At 36.8% G+C, this 15863-nt stretch overlaps 2 protein-coding genes across 2 annotated transcripts; both read right to left on the reverse strand.

Annotated features, from left to right (window-relative positions):
* Positions 1–900: 900 nt before the first annotated feature.
* On the reverse strand, positions 901–7791 carry LOC121985665 (UTP:RNA uridylyltransferase 1-like). Its single transcript, XM_042539263.1, has 6 exons — positions 6412–7791; positions 4345–4716; positions 2956–3179; positions 2798–2861; positions 1634–1830; positions 901–1353 (listed from the first exon to the last, which is right to left on the reverse strand). The coding sequence occupies exons 1-6, from the start codon at positions 7606–7608 to the stop codon at positions 1131–1133; spliced, it is 2277 nt and encodes a 758-aa protein (XP_042395197.1). The 5' UTR covers positions 7609–7791; the 3' UTR covers positions 901–1130.
* A 998-nt stretch (positions 7792–8789) lies between these two features.
* Positions 8790–12149, reverse strand: LOC121985666 (long-chain-alcohol oxidase FAO2-like). The gene is made up of 3 exons (XM_042539264.1): positions 11855–12149; positions 11284–11556; positions 8790–10758 (listed from the first exon to the last, which is right to left on the reverse strand). The coding sequence occupies exons 1-3, from the start codon at positions 12095–12097 to the stop codon at positions 8992–8994; spliced, it is 2283 nt and encodes a 760-aa protein (XP_042395198.1). The 5' UTR covers positions 12098–12149; the 3' UTR covers positions 8790–8991.
* Between the last annotated feature and the right edge of the window lie 3714 nt (positions 12150–15863).

Here is a 15863-nt window from a genome sequence, read left to right on the forward strand (position 1 = left end):
TCATTTTAGGCAGAATTTAGTGATCTTTGCTACAAGGTGTGACCTTTTTATTGTATTTTGACCTCATATTACATAGACTTGAACTCTCTGTCCATGGAAGTAGATTTATATCGAACCATACTAAGGGCATCCATAGTCTTTAAATCTCTTAAAGAGGTTTATGCTTTGTCACATCATTGTCACATCAAAAATACCTTATTTCTTTTAAAAATCATTCTCTATTATTATAAAACCTCTCTCTTTTAAAAATTCTATTTCTTTTAAAATTCTCTCTCTATCCTCTCTCCACTATTTTTTTTATAAATGGTTCCAAGATTTTGATACAAGTTTATAAAAAAAAATTATAAACTTCCACCTATGTAGTGGAGGAGAGATTTATAGCATACATTGCATGCTATAAATCTCCCACTGCATATGTCTTAATTACTCATCTGTGTTAATTACTCATGTGTGTGTGTATTTGTGCTATTTTACTTCGTATTTTAGAGGGAAATTGACTATTGTACAGTGTTGATTTTTAGTGAAAGTGATTTCACATTTTAGAGGTATAGAATTGGTTAACTAAGAGGAAATCTATTACCTCCGGAAATGGTAGCGGCAGAACGCTTTCTTTATTTATCATACATCTAAAAATCACGCTACAAATCATATGGACTGAAAAATTCTCACATACACTTAATGTGATACAGAGAGATCTCATGATCAAAGACAGGTTCAAAGGTTTGAGTGAAATTCGAGTGGAATTAATGTTGTTTATTTCTTGTTTCTCAATGAGGTTGAGTTATTACGCGAGGACTAAACAACCCTAAAAATCATATGGAATACTGTCTTGATCATTGGATAAAATTTAGTTGAAATAAGCATTGCTATGGATACGAAATCAAGGTCAAAGAAAAATAATTGAAGTCAAGAATGAGTTTAAACACTCATTTCTCATGTTAATTGTGATCGAAGAACAATCAAAATTGTAGTAATAAATTAATAATAACGCTTGAGCTCTGCCCAGCAATTAATTTACAAGAATGCGAAAAACCATAGAGCAGTACGGTCTATGCACAAAGCTTCCTAAAGAAGAAAATATACAAAGCTAGCTTTTGGTGCTTGATGCCATTCGCCAAACTCCAGTCGATTTACCTTTGCGGGGATCCGGGTACATAAAGCTGGAAAAGGGTGGTGCTGGGAGTTGGATCGTATTGCATTATCTCAGCGGCTCGTTCAAACTCCTCCCTTAGGATTTTGATAGTGTACTTGTCGACGACACGGCCAAGGTCGTGTGAGATGTTGAATGGGTCCTCGATGCATATTAGGTGACGGTCATTTCCAATTCGTCTTGTCCAGTCCTTTGCTTCTTTACTGCAAGTTAGAACAGATATTTCAGAAAGGAGACATGAAGCCAACTAATCTTATGGAGCGAATGCTAATTTGAAGTTGGACTAGAGCTCATAGTTCGAATGAACGTTTTAAAAAAGAAGGTATTAAAATCTTAGATGAATGAATATAAAAGTTTAGCTTGATAATTTGAAGACAATCCAGCCAAGAAATAATTACTGAACAACTGGAAAAAGATAAATTCATGTCAAGAAATTCTTGCAGTAACTAAACTACTAATTTGTTGTTAAACAAAATGACATACCTGATAAAGCTTCCTGTGCGAATAGATATAACATCGTTTGTATAATCATGATGATATGCCCAATATTGGAAGAACGACCATAGCAATCTTGCAATACTTTCTTTATTCCTGACACCAAATTCACGGAGCCTTTCAACTTGATCAAAGTAAGCGCAATTGGTATTCTCCACGGTAACGTTGTAAGTTACATTCATTGCCTGACAAAAAAGAGGCAAGTTTAATCATCTTTAACCATATCCTTAGCAACAAGGAGTTGATATCAAAATTATGCAATGCTAACTATATTTGCAACCCTTCATTGAGTGACAATGGTTTAACATATATTCAAAATCAAATAAATAGCCAAGTATGTGCCTCTCTAGGTGCTCATTGTTAATGTTATTCAACAAAAACAACTTCAGCTCAAACTCTACGAGCTCATTTAACTGTTGTGTATTAAAACAAACAGTTTGTCAAACAAAACGAGCTAGACTTCATAATCCTTAAAACAATACCAACTTAAGCAAGTAGCATATCGGTTGAGTGGTGTCCAAATTGTAACCACAATGTAATGCAAGTATCTACACGAAACTATAGGAGGCGTGCAGCAAACTGAATGATCTAACTAGAATGGACATGGAGACGGTGGTATTTTGAGGATCATATTGTTATTTTTATGCCAAGTAGTCTTGGCTTCTACCATGCCCCCGGTGCATTCACCTGGTAGAGATGGCCAAAAATTGTATACTCGGTGATAAAACAACAAAATTCCAATGTAAGCTATCATGAGTTATATAGATACTTGGAAATAAAATAAAACAAAATAAGAAGGCTAAAATCTTGTTAAACAAATGAGATGACTACAAACCAAGATTATTTTATGTTGGTGAAATTCCTTAGAGAACTTACAGAGTTCAAACGATGGCATATTAGAAAAACAATGAAAACAATAAAACCAATTTACAGTGAAGTGCAAATTCATTTTTATCTCTCTTAGAAAGTCATTTATTTCAAACTAATTTGTTCACTGCTCAGAAGTGACAAATCATATGAAATATGATTGACCTTTTTCAGCAGAATATCAAAAAGTATCTCAGGGCCATATATGTTAACACAAAAGACTGAGATGCCAAATATTGTACTTTATGAAATCATCCTGATCCCATCAAAAAAGAGGCTGCATACCTGCAAACAAGGAAGAATTGCAGGTCTTCGTAGTTGTAGAAAGTGGATGCACATTAGCACATACCTGGAAAGAAATCCGTCAATAAAAATAATCTACATGCAATATTCAGCCAGTAGATGCATAAAGCTTATTATTGTGCATCAGGAACGCAACTTACGCATAACTAGAAAGTGTCCCTTGATATGTTTCATTGACACGGCGAGATTTGGCCCAATGTTTCACAATAAAAACCAATTGACGTAATCTAATATCAACCTGTGCATAATCTTTCAGGAGCTTTGTGTTAACAACTGCTAAAAGGTTATTCACACAAATATCACATGAAAGACCAGTAATTGGGTCCATTAACTTCACTATAGGAACCCTAGCATGAGTTAGTGCCTGCAAAATTAAACAATTTTAAGAAAATTATTATTGAATCGGTTCATAAATGTATCAACTCTTTGACAATTGTGCAAATGAAACATTCTTTCCAAAGATAAATAAAACAGCATAGAATAAAAGATTTTAAGCTATGCTTATCAAATAATTAAACAATTAGAAGAAACCAATGGTTTTCTCTTGCATAATGGCTTCAACGTTTTTTAACACTAATCTATAGCATTATGAATTGTTAATATCCTCCAACTAGAGCATTGCAAATTTTTATATTTGGACAGAACGAATAGAGTTTAGCTTTTAAAGGCAGACAATTTTTGCATCATGATGTAGTTGTATAGAGCAGATATGTTTTATAGTAGTAATTTAAAGCTCCTGGAAGAATGTGCAAGAGGCATATTCATTAATTTCATATTTTGAGGAACAAATAGAGTTTTAGGATATAAAGGTATACATCTTCTGCTACCATTTTTCATAGGAATGTCACTAAGTTTCAACATTTATTATTAAATGACATACAACATGAACTATGGTATATATCATGCATAAATCTTGCATCTAACATGTCTATTTGCGTAGCTGAAGAATCAAAGAGACAGAGAAATTAATACAAATTCAGGATAGAATTCGTAGTTCAGTTCTAACCTTAAGTACCTACATTAAGAAATATATTTGAAAATTGTTATCTATATGGCTATTATATATTTTAATTCTTGAAACATTTTTTTACCATCTATGCAATTATATATTTTTTTCAAGTATTTCAAAATCTTAAAAAAAAAGGAACTCTTGTTTCCTCTATGCTCCAATTCTCCATTTATTCTTTTCTTTGCTCATATTCTGTTTGTGGTTGCTTCTGTTATCAACTATAATTTCCCTTTTCTTCTCTTATAACCTCTCACATAGGCTCACCAGAGTCTTGTAAGTGTCAACATTGGTACAAGGGTAACTACAGAATCTGAGTGACTATGGTTTATAATCATTTACATGAGATACTACAACAAAAACAACAACTGATCCTTATCCCACTATATGGGGACAGCTATATGGATCCTTCTACGCTATTGGACTCTACATGAGATATATGATGAAAATAAATAACCACTTGGGAAAACATTGTCAAACAACAATAGCACATGCATCTACAAGGGAGAATTCTGCATATTACCTGGACATTTTGCAGGTTACCAGACACTAGTATATCAGCCAACTCCAACAGAAAATCAGATTTGTTCAAGTCTTGATCATCAATGGCAAGGCAAACATCAATGTCACTTTTCGAGAAGCCAAAAGTGTTGGCACATGATCCATAAAGATACAGCTTAGCATTTGGCCATTTTCTATTCACCAAATTCTGTAGTAACTGGAATAACTGTTTCTGTTTGGCTTTTTCTTCCTCTGCAGGTACAAGAGACTCAAAAATTGAAAGAAAACTTGGACTCAATGCATCAATGTCACGACGACATAGAACCGCCCTTTTCCGAATCCTCATTCTCTGACTTAATATATGATTTCCCCTATGCAAGTCTAACCTTACATCCTGAAATAAAAAAAAATATCACCATGACGTTTGAACTGCAGGAAAAATCAGAAGAAAAGTGCCAAAAGTTAGGTTGAAAGGAAAATCAAAGTTTCCACAGCCATATGAGCATTTGTAGAATCTTCATAAACCAAATAATATTGTGAAATATATTTAATGTTTAATCCTTGTGGAAGTAGTGAATAACATATATAGAAATTTGGACTGAAATCAATGGAGAACATTACAGAATCAGTACCAAAAATTATTGCATATCTTATCACCGTCACAGAGGCAAACTGTGATGCAGTAATTTGTAACATAACAATACAAGGAAATGCAGTAATTTGTAACATAACAATACAAGGAAAAGGCTCCATGAAAGATTTAGCGACAAAGCTCTAATGCTAACACAATGTCATCAATGGAACCAGGGATATTTATATAGTAAGGAAACCACCTTAGCCTGAAAAGGAACATCCCAATAGCGTGCATTGTGGAAACAAGTTGATAATCTTAAACATTAGTGTTATGGTAAAATAATCCCATCCTATGAACCTCTCGCCATTCTTTAGGATTGAACCTAATAATCTTAGTGACATATGTACTCCATGATAAAGTTTGATAAATGAATGAACAAATCACCACACACACACCTTTCTTTCTTCGAAGTGACTATTGGGATTTAAAGCGTTTAAGAAACTTAGGAAAGTAAAAAAAAATTGCTCCTTGCACAAGACATATAGTGTAATAGGTTTTACACAAAGGCTATAAATAGGCACTCTCAGGTGATAGATGGTTGTTCCATTGTCTAGGAAGTAGGCAACCACCTAGATAAAGGCTAAGGAAGTTGACATTAAAAAAATACTAAAATAGGAAAGAGAAGTATATTATGACTAATATTAATGTATCTATACCTAAAATAACTATATTCTTAATCAATAAGTAAAGCACTGACAACATAATACCAACCAAACACATCCATATTCACATTGCAACTAAGAAAAATAGCCACAAAATCTTTTAAATAAGAATTCTGAGATTAAATGGTAAAAAATTTAATAAGAGAAGAATGAGAACCCACTAGGAAAGACAAGAAAGAAAATAAAAGGTAATAAAAAGTAACTGAAATTGGTGCAGACAACTGATATCAATTGAAAAAGAGAGAACCCAAAGTCCGCGTGAGGCAGGAAGTTCAAGTAGGCTAAAGAGGAGTTTAAACCAGTAACTTATTAAAAAAATCAATTTTTCCTTAAGAGTCACTTCGACCACCTAGGCTATTTTTTAAAATGGATGCCTAACAAAAACCACCTAACAACTAGTTGAATAAATCCCATGCAAAATCCACCTAGACAGCACCAAGCTCAAGATTTTGTTGCTAATATAATATAATTTATATATCTGAATGAAAGATGTATAAGTATGCATTTGACTCAACAACATCTTCATCAAATTTTGCAAGTCCCGTCTATCGCTGGTAATACTAAAATTGATTAGATGAAGAAATATGAAAAAGGCTAATCACTTCAAGATAATTCTATCATGGAAATTTGATGATATGATAATTGACTTAAAAAAGAAGTTACCATGAGTGCTAACTGGTCTGATTGAATCTAGTCCGATTAAATCTAGTACACATCAGTAAGAGGACCACTATTTGGTGCAACATGCAGAGATTAAAATGATAACCATGTCCAGGTTAATATTATGATTTACCTTCGACCTTGAACTACTAATAGGTGCCACCATCTTTTTGACTTCAGTAGACACCTCTAGTCCCTCTTCACCAGAAGTTTTTATTTCAGAATAGTTGTCCTCGATCTCCAACTTCTGCATGCTAGTTTCTTCTTCAACAACCTCATGCTCTGTATCCTGATGAGGTTGCTCAGTATCCTTTCCTCCAAAATTAGGTGTGGTGCTATCAAACCTAAGCTCAGAGAATGTGTGATTCGTCTGTTCCCTCAGGTTGAGAGAATGGATATACTTATCTCGAGTATTTCCAGATGATACAGATCTTCCTTGAGCGTCTGCCGTGAGTGGATGAGAAGCATGATCGTTGTGCCTCTGACTACGGATTCCTACCATAGAAGCGTCCAAATGGTTTCCCCCCTCTTGTTGGTGGTGAGTGTGATCTGTCTGCCTCCTTTGCCCAATCTTCATTGTGGACGGCGTCGCAACCCCAGTGTTATTCCTATGAGAAGGCCCGTTTGACCTCTCTGCTTGCACTTTTTCACGGTCTCTTATCGCCCTGCCATCAATAAAACTACGGTTCACAGATCCAGTACCGACCACACTGACACTTCCTTGTAACTTGTGAAACCCCAGCGGGGCACGTGCAGAACTCCTATCATTTGGACCCTGAAGAACTGAATTCTGTCTGGCTGCCACCATATGCTCAGCAAGAACACTATCACTCAGCGACTGTCCATGATTTTGAGCAAGATCATTCCTTTGACGGGGACCAGCAAAAGGATGGACGCCTCCCGCAGAAAAGCCTAATCTTTGGTGATCAAAAGGAAAGAAAGGGCGGTTCCCCAGATTCGCAGCGCCACTAACATCGTCGCTGCCGGGGGCAGGGAACCCTGGAGGGAAAAGGCCCGGAGGCAAGGATATAGGAGGAGAAGGAAAAAGAAGGTGCTCCGAAAAGTGGCCCGGTGGAGGAGGGCGAAGGATCTCGTTGGGGAGGAACGAGTGGCTAGGCCCTACGGCCGCGACGGCGGGGTCGATGTAGTGCTGGGGAGCGGAGACCGATGGTCGAGAGGTTTGAGGGGTCTTCTGCAGGAGATTCAGGAGGAAGGCACCATCCAAAATTGATGGAGCAACAGCGGAGGTGGCAGTGTTACCTTGAGGGCCAGTGGCCTTGTCAAAAGAGGAGGAAGAGGAGGAAGCAGCGCCTTCGCGGCCGTCGGCCATCCGCCTTCCCTAGGCGGCCGGCAGTGTGAGGGAGGAATCGGAGATCGAAGACGACGGAATCGATCGGGCACGAGAGGAAACCAGATCTCGCGCTGAATCGTAGACAGGCTACCGAGTCCCGACGCCTCCGCTGCCTGCTTTTCAAGACAAAAAGTGTGCTCGCTTTATTGCGTATTTCTTCGTGTCTGTTAAGTATTTCCGGCGATTTTTTAGGGATCGTAAACTACCGAGCCCTAATTTATTTATTTATTTATTTTTCTTTAACTCCAAATAATTTATTTATTTGCTATTAAATTGGAAAAAAAGGTAGAAGAAGAAAAAAAAAATTTCATTTTGCTTTTACCAAATTTAAGCCTTTTTCAACATAGACAAAAAAAAAAAATAAAAGAGAAAATAATTTTTAAAACGAATTAGTAAATTCACCATGTGTATCAACAATTAAGGTTACAATACAGTATTATTAATAATAATATTAATCCGAATTAAAATATTATTATAATATAATAATGATGTTATTAAAAATATTAAGGGGCTTGATTCGAGAATGAGAATAGATTGATAGAAGTGAAGAATAGGAATGGAAGAGTTTCAATTCAAACAATATTTTTTCCATTCTTTTTATTTTACTTGATAATGACTTATTTTTATATTTGGGATTCTTCAAATCAAACATCAACTTTTAATCACTTTCTCATTCTCACTCTCATCCCATCCAATCAAACACTCCTTTAAATAATTATAATGTATTATAGCGTTGGCATTAATATGCGCATGAAATTTAAAGTAACGTAAGCAATTTAGCTGCAGTTACCGTTAGTGTGTCCAAGCTATAAAATGAAACCAGACCGAATGTACGAAGGATTGGCGGTGAAGAACATTCAAGGTGAAATAGGAATTTGATTTGTGAATTGAACTCCAACGAGATAGTAAAATTAAAAATTAAAATATTTCTTAAACTATTGAGAAGAGAGATAAAATTGAAATAAAAAAATATTTTATTTTCTTTTTCCCTTCTTTATCCCGAATTGAGGTGTAAGAAAATCTCTTTTTCCATGAATAACGAAGGTTAAAGTTTATCTTTCCTTCCTTTTCCTCACTCCTTCCCAAATAAGGTTGAAAATTTTCCTTCCCCTTATTTTCCCTTCTTTTCCCTTCCCTCACCTCCTCCCAAATAGACCATAAGTGTTTACGGTTTTATGAATCATGAATTTCAAGTTACATATAGTTCATAAATAATAGTGATGATCCATGTTATAACAATTAGGAAGCACGTTAAAAATAATAACAATTTTAGAAAAGAAAATATACCGAGGCGTGATCGAAAGGTTCTTTTGATCCTGTTTTTTATTTTTGCCTTTAAACATTAAGGATGGGCTGGAATGCTTAGTCGCCCGTCTTCAATCTGTCAGCTATCCCGTTAGAGAGGCAGTAAGCAGTGGCCTGGATGGTGATCATGGGATTGATCCCGACTGCAGTGGGGAGCACACTCGCATCGCACACAAACAACCCTTCTGCCTCCCAACTCTCCCCTCTCTCATCCACGCCGCCGGCCTCCTCACTGGCTCCCATCCTGCAGCTCCCCATCTGATGGGCCGAGCAGTACAAGCTCCACATGTCGCTCTTGGACAGCGGACCGCTCGCTATGGCAACCCCATCCAAGAACTCCTCGAGATCCTCTTCGCTGACACCTCTGCACTTGAGCCTCTGGCCGTCGCTCCGGTGAGTCCCCACCTCCACAGCTCCGGCAGCCACCAGGATTCGCAGCGCTCTTCGAAGTCCCTCCTTCAGGTTCTCCTTGTCCGCCGGACTCATGCGGTAGTTTATTCTCCCTTCGCTCTCGATTCGCCCTGAACCTTGGTCTCTGACCAATGCAAATAGGTGCGCCGTTCGACTGTACCTCAGCATAGCCTCCTTCATGGCTTGCCCGGACACCCATGGAAACAGGGAGGCGAACGACGCCGGACCCAGTGCTGGCGTCTCTATGATCGAACCGTATGGAGAGTTGGAATTCCCTGAAGTTTCCACTTTGTGCAGCGACGTGATGATCCCTCCTTCGAAATTCTTGCCTTTCAGAGCTGATGTGGGTTCTGGGAAGTATCCCCAAGCAAAAGCCACTGGGTGGAGGTGTAGGTTCTTGCCGATGTTGGGGTTCTTGAGCCCGCTGGCAATCATCAGTGGCGGTGTTAGGAGAGACCCACAGGCAGAAATAGTTGCCTTTGCTTCGATCCTTAGCCGCTTCGTGATGGACTTGTTTGAGGATCTTGCTATCAATCCTAAGCATTTCTTCTTCCTGTTGTTGTTGTCGTCGTTGCCCTGCTTGTTCTTCTCTTCCAGCACAAATCTCTCCGCCTTGCATGAAGTAATGATCACTGCACCGGAGTTGACTGAATCAACCAGCCAAGTGGTGTCTGTGCCTCGTTTGTCCCCGGCCCTGCACCCGTAGCAGCAAGAGCCACAAAAGTGGCTCTCTGAAGAATTTCTTGGCACTGTGATTGCTTCGAGGCCCAAATTCTCGCATCCCTTGCGAAGAACTTGGTTTTGGAAACCTTCTCTGGTGCAGTTTTCGGTGACTCCAAGCTTTTCCCAGACTGTATCCACTGCCGAGGCATACTCTGGAGTCTGAAAGAGTGAGAGATGGTGTTCGGTTGCCCACTCCTTGAGGATAAAATCAGGCGTCCTAATGCAAGCAGACCAATTTACAGCTGAGCCACCGCCGGCTGTGGCTCCGGCCAAGATCATCATCTTCCCGTCGGAGCTGCTGAGAATTCCACCTGATTCATACAGTTGGTCCATTGAAGGAGCTTCAAGGGCAGTATAATCTTCTGCTGTGAAGTAGTTTCCCTTCTCAATCACTACAACCTTGTGGCCGGAGCGTGCAAGCACTGCGGCAGCAACTCCACCACCACAGCCTGATCCAACTACGACCACATCACACTTGATGTGGTAGCTATTTTCTTGATGGTTTTCGGTTACTGCCAGGCCTTTGACGCGAAGAGACTGGAGGAAGGAGGAATCTGTCATGTCCTTGGTTTCTATGATGCCTTTGTCAAGAGGTCTTTCATCTCCTTCAGACCTCAATGGTGGTTTCTCCTCAGATGGCTTCCTGTATCCAATTGCACTCCATGCTCGATTCTCCGACTCTTCATTAGTCTGCACAAAAATTAGCTTAATGTTCAAAGACTCTGTAATTTGAATTTTTGAAAAGTTTCAAACTCTCTATGGTATCAGACCATGTTTCTAACTCTCTATGGTATCAGACCATGTTTCTTTTGTCAGTATTACAATTATCAGCTTTGTGGGACAAATTTATGGCCATCAACTTGGTAGTCCAGGACAATGCCAGCATTAAATTCAGCAGCTTTGCTTGGCTGGCATTTGGATCATTCTCAAGCAATCATGTGACAGGGAAAGCTAATTATACGCAAGTTCATGGAAAGGATTGATGGTTGAAAACGGTTACCTCGCTCTAAAAGGAGGAGAATGATTGATTGATTCAACTTCACAGGAAACGCCATCACTGAGCACTAAATGATACCACATGATATCCTTCTAGGCCATAAATTCTTTTTCACTTTACAGTAAGGGTATGTTTATGCCTAACTAAAAGTAATAATTTTCAGTAGAACCATGAACATAGAAAGTATGGAATTCATAAGCAGTTGCAAAAAGAATTACCGTGGAGTAAAAGACGAAGAAAGAGAGGACTTTGACAAAAAGAAAGATCGTCCGGACATGTACAAAAGTCTTCTCTCTGCTCCATCTCCTCAAAGCTTCTTCCCTCTTGGCCACGGCCATGTCTGGGAACTTGTTGATGAACGGAAACCTACCAGACAAACAAAGGGACCCACAAAGGACGAGTGTTCCAAGCCTTGTAGCAAGGAGCCACATGACCAATTTAACCAGAAAAAGGACCTCCTTTTGACCCCTCTTTGCTGCCAGCTCTGCGACCTGTGCGGTAAGAGTAAATGCTGTGATTCAAGCAAGATCTACAGGATGTCCAAGCCTCCAAGGACACGTATAGCACTACTGTTTCTAGATTTAACACTTTGCACAAATCCAAGAGGAGCAATGCTTAGATGAAGGATTTCGAGAGCTATTACAACCTATTCCGTCAAGTAAAAAAATGTCATAACCAAAGGAAGTGGCGAGCATTTTGGATGAATCTGAGATCCCCAAAAAATTCAAGAGAGACCAGCGAAATCAGCCATGGAGAAAGGGGCGATTGGAGGAATCAAGGGTCGCCTACCTCATCGGGCACAGGGGCATCGGAGCCAGAGGCGAGGAAGAAGGCCTCGAGCGATTTGTCGGCGGGAAGCTCCTCCTTGCCGCAGAGATTGGTCTTCTCCAAGGGAAGAGAGGGGATGAAGGCCTCGCACATGGCCGCCAGCGACCGCATCTGGGCGGCGGAGAAACCATGAGTATAGCCTTCCTTATCCCGCGTCCGCCCGCCCCGCAGCAGAGGGTGGCCTTGATGCGCCGTGTCCGCCATGGCAACACTGAAAGGGAAAAGAATTCAAATGACTTTTGTGTTGAGCCTCGTCGATGGCGCTGAATCTGGTGTCCATTTAGAGAAGATGAACCCTGTGGGTCGGTGAATATAATATTAAAAATATTTGTCGGCAAAAATCATATTTCGATTTTTTTTAATATCCAAATTACATAAATTATTTTTTTAATTATTCACCGTCCATCGTGAAATTATGATTAGGAGTTTCTGATTAAGAGTTTATTATGAGTTTTAGTTTTAATAGATCAATGAATGAATTTTTTTTAATTGACAATTAAGTTAAAACAAATAAATTAATCAATATGAAATTATGATTAAGTCTCTCCAGTGATGAAAATCATAAACTACGATCTAGAGAGACTGCTTGATTTAATAATTATTTAGTTTCAGAGAATATTTATTCATAGTCTTTATACTGTCTAATTATAATTCTGCCTTTAGTTTTTTAATAGAGCAATTTTATTTTAATTTTGTTCTGATATGGGATATTTCAAGAAAATAATATGTCATTTGTTAATTAATAAAAATAAAGTGGATAATATAGAGGTTCAATATTTAATATCTACTATAATAAATATTTTTTAAAACATCCCCAAAAAAATCTATGCACTTTGAAAAAAAAAATAGGAAAAAAACAACCATCTAGAAAATAATTAATAAAATATTTTGACTTATTTTTACTATTTGTAATTTAAAATTAGTCATTCCCTTTTATAATTTAAATAAAAATAAAGTACAAAAGGAAACATCGGGCAATGAAGTAAGAAAAACTCCTTTTTTTCCTAAAAAGAAAGAACTTTAATTGACAAATTAATTAGAATAAAATGTTTCATAAGGTATAATATATAGAAGTGCAATAAGAATGAATATATAGATTACATCTTTTAAATTGATTTGTATGTATTTGTTATCACGACAAAAACTTAAATAATTAAATTATGATTTTATTTAAATAAAATAAATTAATAACTAAATTGGTACGGCAACCGTCGAGATGCCTTATCAAGTAAGTTTACATGCATTCTGATTCATTCTATTTTTATGGCAACAAACACTTCAACGTAGCAAGGTTGCTAAAAACACGTACGTTGAATGGTCCCTATGCCCTTTGACAAAAACTTAAATAATTAAATTATGATTTTATTAAAATAAAATAAATTAATAGCTAAATTGGTACGGCAAATGTCAAGATGTCTTATAAAAAAAATGATAATCTCAATTAGTCTCATTGATTATTTCTGGGGTAATCAGTCCGATCCCATGGAAGTTTCTCATCGGTCACCAGGATAAATCGAGAAGCGCATGCGACAACCAACCTAGACGTCCAGCATCTTTTAATTGTATTCCCCATTTGTAAGAAAATTCCTATAAATACGTCGTAGTTGAAGATCAAACCACGAGTGTCTGGAGGTCGAGATGCCTTATCAAGTAAGTTTACATGATTAATTCTATTTTTATGGCAACAAACTCTTCAACGTAGCAAGGTTGCTAAAAACATGCACGTTGAATGGTCCCTATGCCCTTTAATTTTTTCATTCAACTTTGAAAATATCTACTCCGTATTAAAATTAAAATTCTCTTTTATTAATTTATCATAATTTCCTTACAAAATTTCAAATTTCATCGGAAACTTAATTTTTATTTCACAATTTCTCTCGCAACCACATTTCCATAATATAAAAAGTACATATCTAATTTTTATATTTATCAAAAATACATAATTATTTTTCATTGTATTTATCATTTATCAATAGTTGACTGTTGTGAATGAAAGTTGAATATGTCAGTGAGATCATGATTACAGGATAATACAAAAAGTCCAATTAACTTGGTTTAAAGTAATTTTTTCAAGATACATAAGGTTATCAACGAATTCATTAAGTTTGTGTTCACCCATAGGTAAACCATCAACATGACATCTACTCGATATTAGAAGTGAGTAAAAGATTAGTTAAATTAAATCAATATCGAACTGAATTTGAAAGTTCGATTTAGTTAATTCAGAAATTTAAAACTTTTTAGTAAAATATTAATTTTTCCCCCCAATTTATTCAATTCATCTATTTGAAAATTCACATTGATTACTACATCTTAATCGGACCAAAGTAAATTACCTAATATTAATCGATTGATTGATTAATTTGGTAATAAACTAAATTAAATGATTTTATATTAGTTTGGTAATTTCAGTTTTACTTTTGGTTACTCACCCCCTACTCGATATTGTGTCAAAGTGGTATGACTCTGATATGAAAATCAGGAGAGAAAGAGTTTGAGAAAATAAATCTATAAAGAACAAATAAGTTTTTTCCAAAAGTAAATATAACCAAAGTAATATATAAATTAAATAGAAGTCATTTCTTTTTTAAAAATTGAAATTAATCAAAATGAACTAGGTGTCCATATAACCATGAGATTTTTTTTTTTTTATTAATCTAGCTAGACATTCAATTTGTGTCAGTTGTTCTTGGAGGTGGGCCCTACTCTCCCACACCAAGTAAATCAAGGAAATAAAGTGCCTCCTAACATTTTACATGGCATCACCAGTTTCACGAGTTGTTCGAGTGTTGCATGCGTTTGAAAATTGCATGTGTTTCGAACCCTTATTACTTGAAAAAAAATATCCTATCGCTTGACACCACACGTTGTCCGTCCCTTAGGCTTGATATACTGAAGTGTGAAAATCTTCTGTCATCTATGCTTTAATAACTAACAAGAAATAAGGCATGTGATGCCCTAAATACAGGACACTCACTAAAAGAAAAAAAAAAAACCCTAACATTAGAGATGAAATTTTCCATCGCTATTCCATCGCAAAATAAGATTAATGACTGACTAGCGACTGATTGATAGCGTCGCTATGATTTTTATCGTTGACTGTATTTAAAGACAGAATATAAATTTCCATCGTTAATTAGAGACAAATCATAAATTCCGTCTCTAAATTTAGAGACTGAAATTTGTAACCGTCGCTATTTATGTTAACAGTGTTACTTCGATAATAACGACAAAAAATTAATAATCTATCGCTAACTAGAGATGATTTTTTTTTTAAATGTTTGGTCACAATGCATTTTGTTTGCACGTTCAGGATAGTGACGGAATAGTAAAGTTCCGTCGCTATATAACGATAAAATATACTATTCTGTCACAAGATATCATGATTAGGTAATTTATGGGAAAAGAGTAGTGATGGAATATTAATATCTCGTCGCTATATAGCGACGGAAACTAAAATACCTTCGCAAAATATCGTGTTTTCAGGTAATTTCTAGGGTAGGGTAGCGACGAAATATTAATATTCTATCGCTAAATTGAGGAAATTTCAACAGCAACAATCTATTTTTGCATTTATCTCTGTTTACATTCCATATCAATGTAACCCATCACATGCGATGATTTTCAAATAATACAATACATTCACAATTAAACAAACACAATACAAACACATACACAATTAAACAAACCAACACAAAATAACATCTAAATGTAAATATTCAACCATAAGCATAATACTACTTCCAAGGCGGCCCTTGTGGTGGGCAGGCAGGGCACTTGCCCAGGGCCTCACTTTGGGTGGGGCCCCATTAATTTTTTTAATATATTATATAAAAATATATTAGATTTTCTCGATTCTTCAATCCTCCTCACCGAAGCGATTCAAGTGAAGCTTTCTCGCCTTAGCCCTCTCACTGATTTAAGCGAAGCTCTCTCGCCCCCCTCTTGTCGCGTCCTCCCTCATTGCGCC

This window comes from Zingiber officinale, chromosome 5B (assembly GCF_018446385.1).
Source record: "Zingiber officinale cultivar Zhangliang chromosome 5B, Zo_v1.1, whole genome shotgun sequence".
In the NCBI taxonomy this organism is placed as follows: Eukaryota; Viridiplantae; Streptophyta; class Magnoliopsida; order Zingiberales; family Zingiberaceae; genus Zingiber; species Zingiber officinale.

Excerpts from the sequence above, each read along its gene's own strand:
- LOC121985665 (XM_042539263.1), bottom strand. The coding sequence starts at position 7,608 with ATGGCCGACGGCCGCGAAGGCGCTGCTTCCTCCTCTTCCTCCTCTTTT. Across the intron at positions 4,717-6,411 it reads TTAGTAGTTCAAGGTCGAAG|GATGTAAGGTTAGACTTGCA; the intron begins GTAAATCATAAT and ends TTTTTATTTCAG. Across the intron at positions 2,862-2,955 it reads GGGACACTTTCTAGTTATGC|GTATGTGCTAATGTGCATCC; the intron begins GTAAGTTGCGTT and ends ATTTCTTTCCAG.
- LOC121985666 (XM_042539264.1), bottom strand. The coding sequence starts at position 12,097 with ATGGCGGACACGGCGCATCAAGGCCACCCTCTGCTGCGGGGCGGGCGG. Across the intron at positions 11,557-11,854 it reads ATGCCCCTGTGCCCGATGAG|GTCGCAGAGCTGGCAGCAAA; the intron begins GTAGGCGACCCT and ends CTTACCGCACAG. Across the intron at positions 10,759-11,283 it reads TCTTCGTCTTTTACTCCACG|ACTAATGAAGAGTCGGAGAA; the intron begins GTAATTCTTTTT and ends ATTTTTGTGCAG.